Source organism: Pelobates fuscus, chromosome 7 (assembly GCF_036172605.1).
Source record: "Pelobates fuscus isolate aPelFus1 chromosome 7, aPelFus1.pri, whole genome shotgun sequence".
Classification (NCBI taxonomy): domain Eukaryota; kingdom Metazoa; phylum Chordata; class Amphibia; order Anura; family Pelobatidae; genus Pelobates; species Pelobates fuscus.
Window position 1 is genome coordinate 163,030,978 of NC_086323.1, and position 18,441 is coordinate 163,049,418.

General features: G+C 44.5%; 1 protein-coding gene across 2 annotated transcripts in view; it reads left to right on the plus strand.

Annotated features, from left to right (window-relative positions):
• The window catches only part of ASB14 (ankyrin repeat and SOCS box containing 14), a 49,054-nt gene extending 30,933 nt beyond the window's left edge, over positions 1–18,121 (plus strand). For both annotated transcript variants that reach the window (XM_063426885.1, XM_063426884.1), the window contains 4 exons: positions 3,124–3,295; positions 5,447–5,990; positions 14,672–14,825; positions 17,859–18,121. In XM_063426885.1, coding sequence (XP_063282955.1) covers positions 3,124–3,295; positions 5,447–5,990; positions 14,672–14,825; positions 17,859–18,037 — 1,049 coding nt within the window. In that variant the 3' untranslated portion in view covers positions 18,038–18,121. The remainder of the gene's footprint in view (positions 1–3,123; positions 3,296–5,446; positions 5,991–14,671; positions 14,826–17,858) is intronic.
• Positions 18,122–18,441: the final 320 nt, after the last annotated feature.

An 18,441-nucleotide genomic window follows, 5' to 3' on the forward strand; every position in this document is an offset into this window, starting at 1 on the left:
AACCCTACCTACCGGGACTTATTCACCCGGATCAGGTGGGATTCAAAGGCAGAGAGGCCAGGGACAACACGGTGAAAGTGATCAACCTCATTCACGCAGCTCAAAAGCAATCGTCCCCAGCACTGATGATATCGACGGATGCGGAGAAGGCATTCGACAGGGTGGATTGGTCTTTTCTCATGATGGCGCTCAAACTGGTGGGATTCGGGCCTTATATGCTCTTGTGGATACAGGCCCTCTACTGCAAACCAGCCGCACGGGTCTGTGTGAACGGGATTCTATCCCGTCCATTTGACATACGCAATAGAACCCGACAGGGATGCCCCCTATCGCCCCTACTCTTCATCATCAGCCTGGAACCATTCCTCAACGCAAAACGGGAGAACCCAGAGGTGAGAGGGGTGAGGGGGCACTGGGGAGAAAGTAAAATATCGGCGTATGCCGATGACCTACTTTTCTCAGTCACATACCCGGGTACGTCCCTACGGGCGATCATGCAAGCATTTTTAGGAATATCACCTCCTCTCAAACCTACAGATAAATTATAAGAAATCGGAAATCCTGAACATAGGATGCAACACGAACACGGTGAGGGAAATTCCCGTTACACTGGTCCCGTGAGGCCTTGAGATATTTGGGCGTGTGGATAACTGCAAAGTTGACCGACTTATTCCGACACAACTTTGACCCACTCCTGGAGAAGATAAAGAAAGATCTCCAACAATGGGCACTACCGCATATCACATGGCTAGGGAGAATAAACGTATTAAAAATGAATGCACTACCCAGACTGCTGTATCTTCTCCAAACCTTGCCAATACATATACCTAAAGAGTTATACCCCAGGGCACGCAAATCATTCACCCAATATGTGTGGAACGGGAGGCAAGCAAGACTGAGGTACGAGATACTCACACAAACTAAACAAAGGGGAGGATTGGGACTACCGGACCTGCTTAAATACTGCCAAGCAGTGCACCTGCAGAGGATCGTAGAATGGAGTCAGGCACCCCTGGAGAAATTCTGGATTAAGATGGAGAACGGCCTCGATGAAAATGTGGCAGAGGTTGGCACCGCGGGAAAACATGGCACCACCTATGTACCCCATCGCGGGAAATCCGTGCTTCAAGCCGGCATCCTCCCTGCAGTTCCTGTCGTCCCTGGGATTGCCCCGGAGGTGCAAACTCAAAAACATAGCCACAGGGGGTGGAATGGTGCCCCTCAAGGACTTACCAGCACCAAACCCTACGAGCTTCTTGACGCACTTCCGGTATCACCAGTTGACCAGGCACGTACAGGCTATCCCTCATCTGGAATCGGCAAACAGACAACTTACTGCATACGAAACACTGTGCGATCAAGACACCCCCCTAGCACATGGGATCTCTGTCCTATACCAAATGGTACTACCAACTGACAGTGGAAATCAGCCCCCATACTTTGCCAAATACTGGGAGAGAGACCTGGGGCATACGCTGACTGACGATCAATGGCTAGATGTTTTTTGTGAACACACACAAATCTTCCATTAGCACAAAATACCAGGAATCAGGATACAAGCTAGTCACTCACTGGTATAAGACTCCTGAAAGGCTTTCCACCGCGGGCCTAAGCTGTAACACAGAATGCTGGCGCTGCGAAAAGAAATTGGACACGCAATTTCACATCTAGTGGAACTGCCACAACATCAAACCCTTTTGGGAGGGGGTGCACAGGATCATTACCGATATAACAGATGCCGGTGTGGACTTCACCCCCGAAGCCTATCTTTTACATGTCACCTCTATGCCACCCATGAAATACAAAAAGACGGTGATACCGCACTTACTTAATGTGGCACGCAGCCTTATACCCAGCCACTGGAGACAGAAAACAGTCCCCTCCACTAGAGATTGGGTACACAGAGTGGAAGAAATAAGAGAGATCGAGGAACTCATTCTCACATCAACGGGGCGGACCCAACGATATCACCAGACCTGGTACCACTGGACAAAATGACTCTCGGACGACACGGCAGGTGGACGGGGGACGCTGGGACTGGCGGCTCCGCTGGGGGCAGGTGGCGGTCCCGGCGGGGGGTGGGAGAGGGGGTGGGCCTGAGAATACTCTCTAAAATGAGCTGGTTCTACGCTGACTTCTCTTTTCTACCCTCTCCTTGCTGTACATTCTTGTATCTGCTTGATGCCCATCCCATGCCCAAAACCTCCTCATTCCGATTCCCTCCTCTGGCAGTCGCCCCTGGGTAGGAAGGGTAGATACTAGGCACCTAAAGGAAACGCACCCATTAGACATACAAACAGGATCCTCAATGCCCCAGTCCCTACAACGACCAGGAAGCATAGGAACCAAGATGGGCCACAAAAAGGGGGGGAAGAGGGGAGGGAGACAGTTGGGACATTACAATCCAACACGGAAAATACCTGAGGGACATGGGATGAGAGGGAGGGGACAACTATGAGAGAGGAGGGGGGATCTCGGTCTCACGTTAACCATTGGGGAAGGAGACAGGCACGAACCAAAGGGAGATCCTACGTTAGATCCCCCACTACACTAAACAAATATACACTTAAGAGACGGGGGGTAACCAAGTTACATCGACCACAAATACACAAACACTGAAGAGAGATCCTGGGGGAACTAATCTGACAGTTAGGGAGGAAGAAGGAGAACAGGTACACACACAGGAAAGTCAAGCAAAATGGAGAGTCCAGTAAAAAAGTTGAATATTGTTATGGTTCATAATATTAAGCCAATATGTTACGTTGCTGCCGCTACGAATGTCAGCTAGATCAACGCGCGGTGCGGCATTCGATCTGATCTGTAATGGCCGATACCTAGATTACGACTGTGATTTACCATGATGTATAATACCCGAGTTATTATGGCATTCAATGTGTATATCTGTACAACTGCACCAATAAAACGGCTTTAAAAAAAAAAAAAAAAAACATTCTACTCCAATTTTTAGTGCCAAAGTAAATTGAATATATAAGTGAGAGGAGAAACAAAATGTTTACATTGTTGCCTGAATAGCTATAAATTTGCCAGCAATTATTCTATTATTATAAAATATAGTAACATGATATATGCGCTACTTTCACATTTGTTGTCTGTCTCTTTTAGGTAGTAATGTTGTGGCGCAGGCATCAGATTCTGCTTCTATTCTGTTTGAAGCAGCATCAGCAGGGAACCCGGATTCATTATCTCTATTGCTGGAATATGGAGCAGATGCCAATGTGCCAAAGCACTCTGGGCACTTACCTATACACAGGGCAGCCTACAGAGGGCACCTCTTGTGAGTAATTATTCTGCTATATCTCATTAAAGGAATACACCTCTCTTTCAAGCAGTCTGTAGTAAAGGTGGGAGTTGTGGCTAGGGCTGCATAAACAAAGTGTCATTAAGGAGTTAAAAACTGGAGAATTGAGCAGAAAGACAGTTTGGATCTATACATCTAAACTGTTTCAATAAGCTAAAAGCTGTTTTTTTGCTTATTGTCCCTTAAAGGAATATTTCAAGCACCATAACCAGTACAAAACGCAGTAGTGGTTATGGTGCCAAAGGTGCCCTGGCACCCTCCTAATGTCCGTATTTAAACCGTTTACAAATGGTTTGGCTTCATATATCTAATGGTCTGTGATACCATCCACTGCCTCTATGGAGAGCCAAACGCTCCTGTTTGGAGTGCCAGCTCATCACTCACAGCCAGTGAGCCTGCATTGTCAGAGGAGCAGAGAACATCCAGCTTCTGATCCAGAAGTGACTGGCATACAGCAGATTCCAGGTGAGTAGTCAAAGCAAACAGTTTGACTAATTGCATAGGGTATGGAGGGCACCTGGGCATTCCTGGCCCTATAACCACTACATCACTTTCTTCCAAGTCCCAATATTTCAGTGACAATTTGAACAACAACCTATCAAACCCAAGAAACTTCTGAAAAATCATAAATAGCATACAAACCCCCACAATCCACTCTCAACTCTCCACTGTCATAATGGACAACCAAACACTGCAACACCCCATAGATGTAGCAAATGCCTTTAATAATTATTTTGTTGGATCTGCTACCACCCTGATTGCTAAGATAAATTATATTCATTTTCAAACCACAAATAAAGATCAGGCCCTGCCAAATCTTCAAAATTCTCATATAGAGAAATTCAATTTTAGACCTGTGCCTGTTAGTGTCGTTAATAATTTAAAAATGAAAAAAAACAGTGTGGACCAGATCAAATCCCAGCAATGTTGCTGAAGCTCAGTGCGCCAGCAATTGCTAAACCTGTCACTACACTTATCAATGATTCCCTGGTGTCAGGATACGTACCCAAATTTTGGAAGACTGCAAAAGTTGTACCAATCCATAAAAGTGGTGACAATACTTTGGTATCTAACTATCGCCAGATATCATTGCTCCCAGTATTGTCAAAAATCTTGGAAAAAATCACTTACCTGAATCCAGCGGCGATGTACCTCGGCGCTGGGTCAGGCTCCTCCTCACTTGCATTAGGCTTCCCCATAATAAAGCATTGTATCAATTCTTTCCTATGGGGATTTAGCAGACGCTGGCTGTCCTCAGGCACAGCGTGAGGAAGTCCAGCATCAGTTCTAACCATCCAAAAGGAGTTAACCCCTCATGGTAATTTGCAATAATTAAACTTGCAGGGAGACACTGCACCCAGACCACTTCAATAAGCTGAAGTAGTCTGGGTGTCTATAGTATCCCTTTACGCACACACACATTCACTGACAATCACACACTGGCAGTCTCCCACACACACACACAAACACTGACAGACACTCATTGAAAGATATACACTGATAGTCACACATAGACTTGAAGACAAACAGACTCTCGCTGATTTGACACTCATATACACTCACATGCACACTAATTATTAATATTATTATAATACTTTTCAATTTTTCACCTGTCATTGGGGGTCCAGTGGGGGTTTTCTGTGAGTGTGGCTGTGCTAGAATAAGAGACGGCGAGGGAGCTGTGATCTCTCAGGCAGTCTACTGATGCCTGGAGCCGGAGTATGACGTCATATTTCGGTTCAGCATCAGCACAGCATCAGCAAACGGTGTGCGAGGTAGCAGAGCAGGGAGATCACAATTTCCTCACCGCCTATGATTCTAACACAGCCGCACGCCAAGGGCTCCAGGCACGCACGCTAGCAGGCCACCTTATGGACCACCCCATGGCAGGGGGAAACACTGGGGACTCCCAAGGTTAGTGCCGCCCAAGGCAAATGCCTTGTTTGCCTTGGGCTAAATACAGCACTGGATAGTACAAATACCTGTATATTTTTAAAGGGAGAATCTGGATACTGTCTAAAGTTTTTTTTCCTGCCTTGCTCAGCCCATGCTTAAAGAAATATCCCGTGATGCAGATATTTTATCTGTGAGTGAATGTTTATAGCGCTTCTAATTTTCTTTGTGCAGAGCACTGAAGCTCCTTGTCCCAGTGACAGATTATGCAGCAATTAAAAGAAGTGGTATCAGCCCTATTCATTCGGCAGCCGCTGGAGGACACCCTCAGTGCCTTGCTTTCCTCCTCAAATCTGGGTTTGATGTTAATTTCATGCTGGACCAACGTGTACGCAAAGGCTATGATGATGAAAGGAAATCTGCCTTGTACTTTGCGGTTTCCAACAATGATGTTACTTCTGCCTACCTGCTCCTGGATGCAGGGGCCCTTCCTAACCAGGACCCAGTTAATTGTCTCCAGGTGGCCCTTAGGATGGGGAACTACGAGTTGGTAAATCTGCTTCTACGGCACGGGGCCAATGTGAACTATGTCTGCAAAATAAATCCCCTCCATTTCCCATCGGCTTTACAGTATGCACTGAAAGACGAAGTCCTGCTCCGAATGCTACTCAATTATGGCTACAACGTCTATAAATGCTTTGATTGTCCAAGAGGAGATAGTTCTCATGTTCCGTATGATTATGAAGGATGGACCTCCACGGTGATCAAAGACACAATGGTACATCTTATAAATTAATTTAATATATTTTCATATACTGGGTGGATCAATTGGCAATAACCCCCTAAATTCCTGTAAGACTCTCAATCTTATGCATTAATGAGCTTAGAGCAGTGTTTCCCAACTTTTTTTTTTTTACTTGACTACCACTTGGCAGCCCATTTCCATAAATTGTACCCCTTATATTAGCTAAATGTTTGTTATTAATGTAGTTGATGTTATTTTACATTTATTTTTCTCTACCCCAGGATCCCCTGCTTCTCCTATGACCCAGGCTCTCCCTGCTTCTCCTCTGCCCAAAGCTCCCCCTGCTTCTCATGCAGATAGACACACTGACACACATGCAGATACACAGACACACACACTGACATACATGCAGATAAACAGACTAAAAAAACGGACACACATACTAATACACATGCAGATGCTGACATACAGACACACATAATCACACAAAGAAATAGATACAAACACTGATACACATACAGATGTACAAATACACAGATCCAAACAATGACACATTCACACAGATACAACCATTCACACTTACAAATACAGGCTCCGTTACATATACTGACACACATGCAGATACACAGGCACACAGATGCAGACACTGATGCACATGCAGTTGCAGAGACACACTGATGCACACACTGACATACAGATATACCGACACACAGATCCAAACAACGACACACTCTGACACACATGCAGATACACAGACACACAGATACACACACTGATACAGATGCAGACACAAAGATACAAATGCTGATACACATACAGACACACTGCCACACTGATACTTACACTGACACACATGGAGATAAACTGACTTACACAAATACAAATACAAAACACTGACACATGGATAAACACACTGGAATGCATACAGATACAAACAATGACATACATACAGTTACACAGACACATTGCATCTGTGTATCTGCTTGTGTGTTTGTATCAAACACACACATACAGATAGATACACTGGCATGTACACAGATACAGAAAAACAGATACACACACTACATACATGCATGTACAGACAACAAAAGCACACATACAATTTAAACTTTTAGCCACCTGCTAGTTTTCTACCTTTTGGGTGCAGGGTTTTGCTGGCTGAGGCTTGCTACTCTCCCAGTCCGCTGCTGCTCCTCCTCCTCCTCTACTTCCTGCAAAGCTGGGCCTGTGTCAGCTTGGAGGAAGTGGCTGTCTCTCACTTCCTCCTAGAAATCCCTGCATATAAGAAGGGGCCTGGTCACATTGTTTACAGTGACCATGTTGGGGATGGTGACAGTGTGGAGGCAGGCAGTGTGTGGGGAGGGTGATCCTGTGGGGTAAGGTGACAGAGTGGAGGAGGGAGGCAGTGTGTGGGAGTGTGACGGGAGGGGGGGGCAGTATTTGAGGAGGGTGAAAGTGTGGGTGAGCAGTGTTTGGGGAGGGCAATAGTACAGTGGATCAGTGATTAGGGAGGGTGAAAGTGTAGTAAGGGCAGTGTTTGGGGAGGGTTACAATGTGGTGGGGGCAGTGTTTGGGGAGGGGGAAGTGTGGGAGGGCAGTGTTTAGGGATAGTGACAGAGTGGGTGGAAGTGGTTAGGGAGGGTGACTGTATGTGGGGGCAGTGTTTGGGGAGGGTGACAGTGTGGTGGAGCAGTGTTTAGGGAGGGTGACTGTGGTGTAGGCAGTGTTTGGAGAGGGGGAAAGTGGGGGAGCAGTGTTTAGAGAAGGTGACATTGTGGTGGAGGCAGTGTTTAGGGAAGGTGGCATTTGGTTGGGGTCAGTGTTTGGGGGAGGAGTAGTGGTTGGGGGGTAACAGTGGGGGGGCAGTGTTTGGAGAGGGTGACAGTGTGGTGCGGGAAGTGTTTAGGGAGGATGACTGTGTGGTGTTGGCAGTGTTTAGGGAAGGTGACATTGTGGTGGAGGCAGTGTTTAGGGAAGGTGGCATTTGGCTGGGGTCAGTGTTTGGAGGAGGATAACAGGGTGGGGGGTAGTGGTTTGGGGAGGGTAACAGTGGGGGCAGTGTTGGGGGAGGGTGACAGTGTGGTGCGGGAAGTGTTAAGGGAGGGTGACTGTGTGGTGTTGGCAGTGTTTGGGAGGGTGACTGTGGCGTTGGCAGTGTTTGGGAGGATGACAGTGTAGTGGGGGCAGTGTTTGGGGAGGGTGACTGTGTGTTGGGGGCAAGCTGAATACATACCTGACATTTTCTAATTTAGCTATTTGGGTGAACATTTTAAACTTTTATTTTTCCTGGCAGTTCACACTTTAGTGAATAACCCTGTAAGTTTTATAACTTATAAAACACCCACTAGTTAAACAGCTCATTACAAAATAATTACAATAAGAGAGCAGAAGTCAGTGTGTATAAGGGCCCCTGTTGTAAGAGAGTGTTCTTTTCCGATTATAGAACAAAAATTTTAATATTCCAAATTGTGAGGTATTTTCACTTTCCAAAGTACACTCCAAGCACCATAGATTTCTACAGTGCTTCTGATCCTAGGAGACTGACTCTGCAAACCCATTTTTTTTTTTATTATAATTTGTATTTTATTTGGTTTTGTACACACAGTATACATTTTTCCATTGTATGGGTTATTGAATAGGTTATGACAAGATCGTGTAACATTTCGGTGGGATGCAAACATGGCATTAATCACAGTGTTGGTGAAATATGTACATCTACATTGCGAGGTGTCAAGTTGCTTATTCTACTTTTCACATTTATATTTTATACTGTTGTTACTGTTAAACTTTTATTGCTGTTATACGAGGATCCCTGCTAAACGAGTATGCAGAAGTGTAGCGTTCTCTACCGTCACCTTCTGTGTCTGTGAAGTCAGGTGGATGGTATTTATGCATGGGGCAGTAGATTAGGCGTGTAAAACTTCTAAACCTTCTGAAACTATATACATAAACATAAAGACACCTGGATTACAGCATCATATTAATTAAGTGTTGCAAGACTAAGTATTGCGTTTCTCGGTTCTCTTGCTGTGCCCGGTGGCTAGCAAATCTAGCTTTTTGAAGAAAGTCTCTGGGTCTGCCCCTGAGGACAAGGTGAGTACGTCAGTGCCCTGTTGCACCACCAGTGAGCTGTCTGTGCCCCATCGGTATCGGACGGAGTGCTCTCTCAGTCTCTTTGTGACCGGAATTAGTTGTCTTCTTGCAGCCAACACTGCGAAAGGGAGGTCATTATACATAGCCACCTCGTTTCCCTCAAATTTCACCGATCCCAGTGGTCTGGATCCGGCCATGATGGCGGCTTTCGCCGCTATGTCTCTGGTGGTAGCTATCGCGTCTCTGGGGGCACCGGCCGGTGCTGCTGGCGATTTGCGTACCCGGAAGGTGGATAATATCAGCGGGGTGTCTGAGTTGCATCTGAGCCCCATGGAGGAGATAAGTCTCCGGACAAACGGTAGTAGGTCTTCTCCGCCTATTGTCTCAGGGATGCCCCTGAGGCGAATGTTACGGTGGCGGTGTCTAGACTCTAGTGTTACCACCGTTCCTTGCAAGCGCCGGACCTGCTCAGCAAGTCCTTCCACTTGTTGCTTGGTGTCCTGGAGTTGGACATCCCTGGATTTGCCTTTGGTCTCCACCTCCTGGACTCTCTGCTGCAAGACCCCTATGTCATCCTGGGTCTCTTTTAGATCAGCCTTCCAGACCTGTCTTAGGTCAGTCAGCAGCCTCCTGATGTCTCCTTTAGTGGCTGGGGAGTCAACTTCCTCCGAGTCAGACCTGGGAGTGCGGCTTGGGAGTCCCTCTCTTCCTGGGAGTCGTCAGACATCTCCACCTCACTCAGGGGTTCCGGCGCCATCTTGGCAGGCCGCGCCTGTGTAGGCCTCTGGGACGCCAGCCTTATGTCGGGAGCCTCGGGTCGCTCCGTGTAGTTTTGTCACTTGTGCTTGCGCCCCATATTGTCTGCTGTCGAGCAGCAGGTAAGCTGGGTGATTTTGGAGCGGTTTTCTCGGCTTTAGGTCTCTGAATCTGTGGGGCTGAAGCGGAGCTCCACAGATATGCGACTGTTCAGCTCCGTGGTCGGCCACGCCCCCTGCAAACCCATTTTTAACAGTGTTACTAGTTTTATTGATTTTCTATTAAAGGGTTACTGCAAGCACTAAAACAACGCATTTAGATTGGAAGAAAGGAGATTTAGCCTAAGGCAAACAAAAAGGATTTTTAAAGTAAGAACAATAAGGATATGGAATTCTCCGCCTGAAGAGGTAGTTTTATCAGAGTCTATACAGATGTTTAACCCCTTAAGGACCAAACTTCTGGAATAAAAGGGAATCATGACATGTCACACATGTCATGTGTCCTTAAGGGGTTAAACAGCAATTGGATGAATACTTACAACTGTATTCCTAACACTGTAATATTTCTCTCAGCACACTTTAAGCACTTTTTGTGCACTGTATAGAGAATGCATTTAACAAAAAATAAGATAAGGGTGTTTGATTATTAGGTTATGTTGACATTTGCTGCCAATAAGGTGGCTGCCAATAATCATTGTTAAAAATGTTTACATAATACACATTATTTAGTTAATTTGTAAAAAGCCTTTCCCATAGCCTTTCAACCTGGAAAGTTGTGCAATAGGATAGAATAGGTTTACAGGCACAGATCCTTAAAGGGACACTCCAGGCACCCAGACCACTTCTGCCCTTAACCCTGCAAGTGTAATTATTGCAGTTTTTTTTATAAACTGCAATAATTACCTTGCAGGGTTAACTCCACCTCTAGTGGCTGTCTAATAGACAGCCACTAGAAGGCACTTCCGTGTCCATAGCACAGGAAACCTGTGCTAGAGCGTTGCTGGATGTCTTCACGCTGTGTGAGGACCTCCAGCGTCGCTCAATTCCCCATAGGAAAGCATTGAAAGGCATTTTTAATGCTTTCCTATGGAGAGCTCTAATGCGTGTGCACGGCATTGCCGCGCATGCGCATTAGGTTTCCTCAGCCGGCGGGATCAGTCTCGCCCACCGGCTGACTTAATCACTGGGAGGAGCGGTGGCGAGCAGAAACCACCGCCGAGGGACATCGGCGGGGTCTCAGGTAAGTGACCTGTAGGGGTTTTCACCCCTTCAGCTACCGGGGATGGGTGGTGGGAGGGAGAGGGGACCTGCAGTGCCAGGAAAACGGATTGTTTTCCTGGCACTGGAGAGTCCCTTTAACTCCTAAATCAGAAATACTCTTTGCCTATGATGGTGCATTCCTCAATAAAGTAAAACATTTACTAGTTTTAGAACTAGGAGGCATACTGTCTTTGTACTTTGTATTTCTTCTTTAATGTTTAATATATTTGTATTGAATGTTAGCAAGTAGCACACATAAAGAGTTGGTCAGCTCCAGGACCTGACATGATCCACACCAGCTGGATAAAGAAGTTAACAACGCTGCATGAACATCTAGCAAAACAAATGAACCAGCTACTAGCAACAGGCTCCCACCCTGACTCGTTAACACAAGGCAGAACAATACTGGTCATGAAGGACTCTCACAAGGAACCACACCATCCAACTACTAACCAATAATCTGCCTCCCCACAACATGTAAACTCCTGTCAGGCATCATGGCCTCCAAGATCCAAGGGCATATGAGTCAATATATGAGCAATACTCAGAAGGGGACTGGAAACAACACCAGTGGATCAAAACACCAAGTACTGGTAGACCAAGCTGTCAGACCAATCTGTGCACTGCCTGGATGGACTACAAGAAAGCCTAAGATACAATGCCACACACATGGATACCGGAATGCTTGGCTCTATACAAAGTAAACAAGACAATAAGAGCCTTCATCAAGAACTCTATGAGCAAGTGGAAAATTACTCTAGAAGCCAATTACAGGACAATAACACAAGTGAACATCAAATGTAGCATATACCAAAGTAATGCACTATCTCCAATGCTGTTCTGCTTAGGCCTCTAAACCCCCATAGCCAGATCATCATGAAGAGTGGATACGGATACAGGTTCAAGAGTGGAGCTACCATCAGCCACCTACCCTACATGGACGACATCAAGCTGTATGCCAAGAATGAGCGGAACATTGACTCACTGATCCACTGAACTAGGATATACAACAAGGACAACAAAATGTTGTTCAGACTAGAGAAGCGCAGGCAGATGATGATCAGGACAGAAGGAGTACAAGTTCCAGCAGGCCAAATAGAAGATGTAGAGAACAGCTACAAGTACCTGGGGGTACCACAAACGCATGGCAACTATGAGGAAGAGGCATGGAGGATAGCAACATCCAAGTACCTCCAAAGAGTCAGATAGGTCCTGAAGTCCCAGCTCAATGGCAAGAACAAGATCCAAGCAATCAACACATATGCCCTGATATGCCCATCAGGTACCCAACTAGAATAACAACCTGTCCAAGAGAAAGACTGGTCACCATGGATGTCAACACACAGAAACTATTTACTATGAATGGAGGATTCCACCCGAAATTCAGCACCCAGAGACTGTACACCAGCTAGAAGGAGGTTTGTTCCTGATGAGTAGGTCCTGTCCTGGATGAAACACAGAGCATCCACAAGTACCTTACGAAGATGGTCTGCTAATGGAATGCCTGAGACAACAACAGATAGAGGATGCAGGAAAAAGAGGAGGTTTCATGGCAAGAAAAACCTCTCCATGGGGTGTACCACCAGCAGATAGTGGATGTGGCTCACATGACAAAATCCTACCAGTGGTTGGAATAGGCAAGACTGAAAGACAGCAATGAGGCACTAAACCTAGCGGCACAGGAACAGGCACTCCACACCAGATCAATAAAAGCTGGAGTCTACCACACCAGACAAGACCCAAGGTGCAGATTGTGCAAAGAGGCCTCTGAGGCAGTCCAGCACCTAGTACCAGAATGCAAGATGTTAGTAGGGACAGGATATACAGAGAGACAAAACCAAGTTGCTGGGATTGTGTACCGAAATATATGCACAGAAGATGGATTGGACCTGCCTAAGTCCAGATGGGAGATACCACAAATGGTAGTTGAGAATGACAGGGCTAAGATCCTGTGGGACTTCAAGATCGAGCCAGATAAGCAAGTGCTGGCCAACCAACATTGTGGTGGTAGACAAGGAACAGACGACTGCAGTTGTGGTCGATGTGGCAATACCCAGTGACTATAACATCAGGAAGAAGGAACATGAGAAGGTGGAGGACTGAATACCAAGGACTGAAAGAAGAGCAAGAAAGGATGTGGAAAGTGAATGCAGTAGTAGTCCCAGTTGTGATAGGAGCACTGAACCCTCAAGCTCCCAGGCCTCTGGTAGCGGACCTGAGAATAAGGAACACACCACTCAGGAGGGGTGAAAAACTTCAATTATATATATTATCAACTAAACAGTGTTTTTTTTTTTTATATATATATCTGGGCAGTAGAGTGTCACTTCAAACATACCCAATATCCCTTAAATGCAAACGCAAAAACTTCATATGTATCATACTTTTGTTAAACGTATTATATATACAATGCATTAAAAGAACAGGAACAGACATGTATGTATGTATGTATGTATGTATGTATGTATGTATGTATGTAGTACTGGTAATTTGAGAGGCCTGACTTAATGGCAAGGATAGCCAGAGAACAAGTCAAGGGCATGAGAAAACAGGGTAAAATGGAATAAACCAAAGGTTGGTTTGTTTATCCTGATTTCTGTACTCCTAAGGTCAAACCACAAAATCTGAACACTATGAGGTCAGCAATAACCACAAGAGGGAACACAGTTGGAGGCAGAAAGGGTTTGTATTCACAAAGGTAAATATCTATTAGTTTGAGTAATTCAATGTATCATAAGGTACATGGGAAATGAGGAGCAAGCTTCGTGTCATAATTGATACCAACAAAACGTGACCGATCATTAGAATCAGTATGGGTGCTCAGCCTTGCCAATCATGATGCAGGAAAGAGGCGACTACTCAAGATGTGTACAAACACTCAGAATCTCTTCAATAATGACACTAAAATGACGTGACACTATCACAGTATGAGTGTTTGTACAGGTGTAACGTCCTGCATTGAAATTGACTCGATGCTGGAGGGAGACAGCTCTGGCCTATATAACACTCTAGTCTAGAAGACTGGAAGCCACACAGGTGCGCAGTGGGACCCAGTTAAGTGTTAAACCATGCTAAAGTGATATGCCAGGTTGCAGTAGGAAGGTGCCAGCGAACATTTGGAAACAGTCACCAGAGCAGACTGTTGCAGTGATGGTGCTTGGAGTGAGGTCATCTTATTTAAAAAGTAATAATAGAGTGTTGACATACACTTTTCATTTAAATGGGGGGCATCTCGCATTTATAGGTGGTGGAGGAAGTGAAAATTAAATGTTTCTTCATTTTTACCCATTTGGCAACAAAATAGATCCAGTATTTATTTGCAAACAATTCCTTTTCTAAAAAAAAAAAAAAGTGAGAAAGGAACAGGGACCTCCATGCATCTTTTTCGATGCAAGAACTGTGGTTTTATTAGACTGCAGCTCCTACAATTGTAAAAGAAATGTCAAGGAGCTGTCAGTTAAAATGTATCCTATTTAATCCGAACTATAAAATAACAGATTTTTACCAGTCATATGTTGTGCTTTTTGGAAATGTCCCCCCAATAATGGGTGGTCTATGTGCCGATCTCCAGCATCCTGTAACTGGCTTTTTCTCCCCTTCTGCTAGTTCTGTGAAGTGATATCAGTGAACTGGCTTCGACACCTCTGCGGGAATGTGGTTCGGGTCATGCTGGATTATATGGATCAGGTACAGTTTTGCTGTAAACTAAGAGAGGTGCTTCTGGATCATGAACTTTGGCCGGAAATCAACAGCATAGCCAGTAAGTGAGACATACTATTTTGATGTTGGCTTGTATTACTAGAAATTCAGGTTTGTTTGTTTTTTTAGACAGAAATAAATTAAGCAGCTTAATAGATATGATTAAGCTAACCAAATTTATTAGGACACAAAATAAGGCTATTAATATTCTAGTGAAGATTTGACTGTTTATGGCCTCTGGGAGCATTTGGGGTGAAAGTAGAAGCTTTGTCTGCTGAACTGATCTGCACCCAATTGTACTTCAGCATCCATTTTAAAAGGACAAGCAGATTTATGGCTATTTGAATGAATGTATGCTGAAGTGTAACATCACATTCTTGAAATTACTTCTACAACCAGAACCAAACCCAATTAAAATGGAGGAAATGATGTACATGCCATCCAGTTATGTTGGCTGGTAGCACTTGCATCCAGCGGGTATAATGGGAAAAAAAACGGCAAACGTAATACTTGAATTTTACTGAGACCCTAGAATTAGCCTTTGTCACATGCACTGTCCACAAGGGACCACCAAACTGACGAGCCTGGCAGACGAACAGGGAAGTACCGGAGAGCTCTTGTATTTAACACATTTTATAGGTTATTGGGGTGAAATACAGTTGTAATTAAAATTATTCAACCACCATTGAAAATCTGTTTTATTGTCAAAATGAAGACTTTCAGTTTTCAATTAAATCAAGCAAAAGCAATTGCAATAGCTCAACACAACTGGTGCTTTTCACCAAATTCAACTGAAAATGCAACTTACAATGACTTCTCCAGTCTCAAAATAATTCAACGTCATGGGCAATTGCCTCCAGATCGGTAATTATCTTGGGTTTGCATGCTGCAACCGCCTTCTTCAAATCCAACCAGAGATTTTCTATGGGGTTCAGGTGACTGAAAAGTTGCGAAAAGTTTTCACGGCGCTCTGTTACAAGCAAACACACACACACGCTCAGTTACAGGCAGACAGTCAAAGAGCCAAACACAAAGTCAAAAGCAGACAGTCACATACTTCATTACAAGCAGACAGTCATACACACACGGTTACAGGAATGCAGACACTAACGCACGCCGATAGGCACACACTCAGTTAAAGGCAGATAGTCACACATACAGGCACACACAATTGGAGTCACACACACAGACTTGCCTCTTTCCATTATGGCAGGAAGGGGGAGTGGATGCAGTTGGTTGTTGGAGAAGCAGGCACTCCTTCCTTCTTTCCTCTTTCTGTGCAGCAGTTACCAGGGGCCTCGGGTAGTAATGAGCCCGGCCTTCACCTTGCAATAAGCCCCACCCTCGCTGCCTCTCTTTTAATTTTTTTTATAGACCCGGGTGGACACATTGCAGGTTTCCAGAGCCAGAGGATGCGAAGTAGTCCCAGAGCATCACTGAGCCACCACAATGCTTAACTGTAGGCAGAGTTTTCTTCTCAGCATAAGCTTCATTCTTCTTCCTCCAGACATACTGCTGATCCATTGGGTCATAAGGTTCCAGTTTTGTTTCATCGCTCGACAGAACAGAACTCCAAAACGTCTGTGGCTTATTTACATGATTTTGAGCATATTGGAGCTGACTTTTCTTGTGCTTTTGGGTCAGTAGTGGTGTACAACTTGGCATGGAAACCTTTTGCGTTTAGTACACGTCTTACTGTGCTCACTAAAACCTCTGTGCTTGTTCCCACCAAGTCTTGATGCACGTCTTTTGCAGTCACTCGAGGGTTTTTTACAACCTGCATTCTCAGCAATCAGCCATTAATAGCTTCCTTTTTCTGCCCCGTCCAGGTAGTGCAACCACTGTTCGATCACCTTTGAGCTTGTGAACAATGCTTTGAATGGTGTCTCTAGGAACATTCAGTGCCTTCACTTTTTTGCATCCTGTTCCTTGTTTGTGAAGGGCAATGAAATAGTCTCTTAAATTTGTGAACCATTCTTTTGACTAAGCCATATTTCCAACAGTCTAGCAGTCAAATGTGACATTCAGCAGGCATAGGCAACCTTTGGCACTCCAGATGTTTTGGACTACACCTCCCATGATGCTTTGCCAGCATTATGGGTGTAAGAGCATTATGGAGGATGTAGTCCAAAACATCTGGAGTGCCAAAAGTTGCCTATCCCTGCCTTAGCCAGTTCAGGTATTTCAAGTGTTTCAGCTCAAGCACACCTGGTGCAGCTAACGAAGTCCTTGATTAGTTGCATCAGGTGTGCTTGAGACAACACATTTTGCATATTTCTCCTGTTGTGAGGCATTCTCTTCAGGGGTTTGAATAATTTTGAGACTGGAGAAGTCATTTTAAGTTGCATTTTCAGTTGAATTTGGGGAAACCATTTGAAACATTCATTGTGTTGAGCTATTTCAATTGCTTTTGTTTGATTTGTTTATTGTAAACAGCTGAACGTCTGTATATTTTGACAATTAACCTGATTTTCAATGGGGGTTGAATACTTTTGATTAAAATTAGAGGGTGTTAAATACAAGCTAAAAGGAAAGTATTTAACGTCTGTCCATTTATCTAGCCACTTGTGAATTCTGCTGCTCTGCATATGGAAAATGCCGGTAATTAAGCAAAAATCTATTAAATACATAAACTTTTTCATGGAGTCTGGAGTGGGCCGTTAACCCCTTAAGGACACATGACATGTCATGATTCCCTTTTATTCCCGAAGTTTGGTCCTTAAGGGGTTAAAATAATTTGAAAGTTATTATATAATGACCTCTCCGGTTCCATCTCCAGACTTAAAATCCACTCAACCTTATGGTGTGTTTTTGCTGATAGATAAAAAAACTCCTTACCTGCAATTCTGTTGGCACAGTATGTCACAGTTGCAATAGCCGTGCTCGTTGAGGTTGCTATTGATTTCTGCAAATAACCAGGAAAGGGATAAGGGAGGATCACATCAGAAGATTTGACTGCTACTGCTGGTTTGGTTTTGATTCCAGAAATCCTGAGCTAATTCTGATTTTCTCTGGATGTAAACTATATTTTTGAAAATGTTACATTCAGGATTAAACCATTCTTTTCTGATGCAGTTTCTTGTGTTTCTCCTAGCTAACCCTCGCCCTCTGAAACATCTCTGCCGCTTGAAGATTCGGAAGTGCATGGGTCGCCTACACCTTCGCTGTCCTGTTTTTATGTCATTCCTCCCACTGCCTGATCGCTTGAAAGATTACATTATCTACAAGGAATATGACTTATTTGGCCAAGGTGTCTTTACTTGCAGCTGGTAAACCTGCCATTGTCCCACCCACAGAATTAAATCTCCCAGTTCTTCAGCCTCAACATAAAATGTAGGTTACTTGTTTTTTTTTTTGGTTTTTTTTTTATTAGAATATCATCTCAATTATCCAATACGTCTTGACGCCTGACTAGTTTAGCAATAGCTATTTTTACTTAATTGCAAGCTTTGCTGCCAAGGACAATACACAGGGTGAAAGCACTATTTATCAAAACAAAGAGTTATGAATGAGATCTGTTAACTGTGGCACAGCATGATTATGTGGTGATCTGATCCCATTCCATCTTCTGCCCATCGATTGCTTTGATATGTCCCCATGTATAAGCTTCTGCTGATTCGCCATTTGGGGGGCGAAGGGATTTTTTTCAAATATAATGGGCATATGTACAGTTTTTT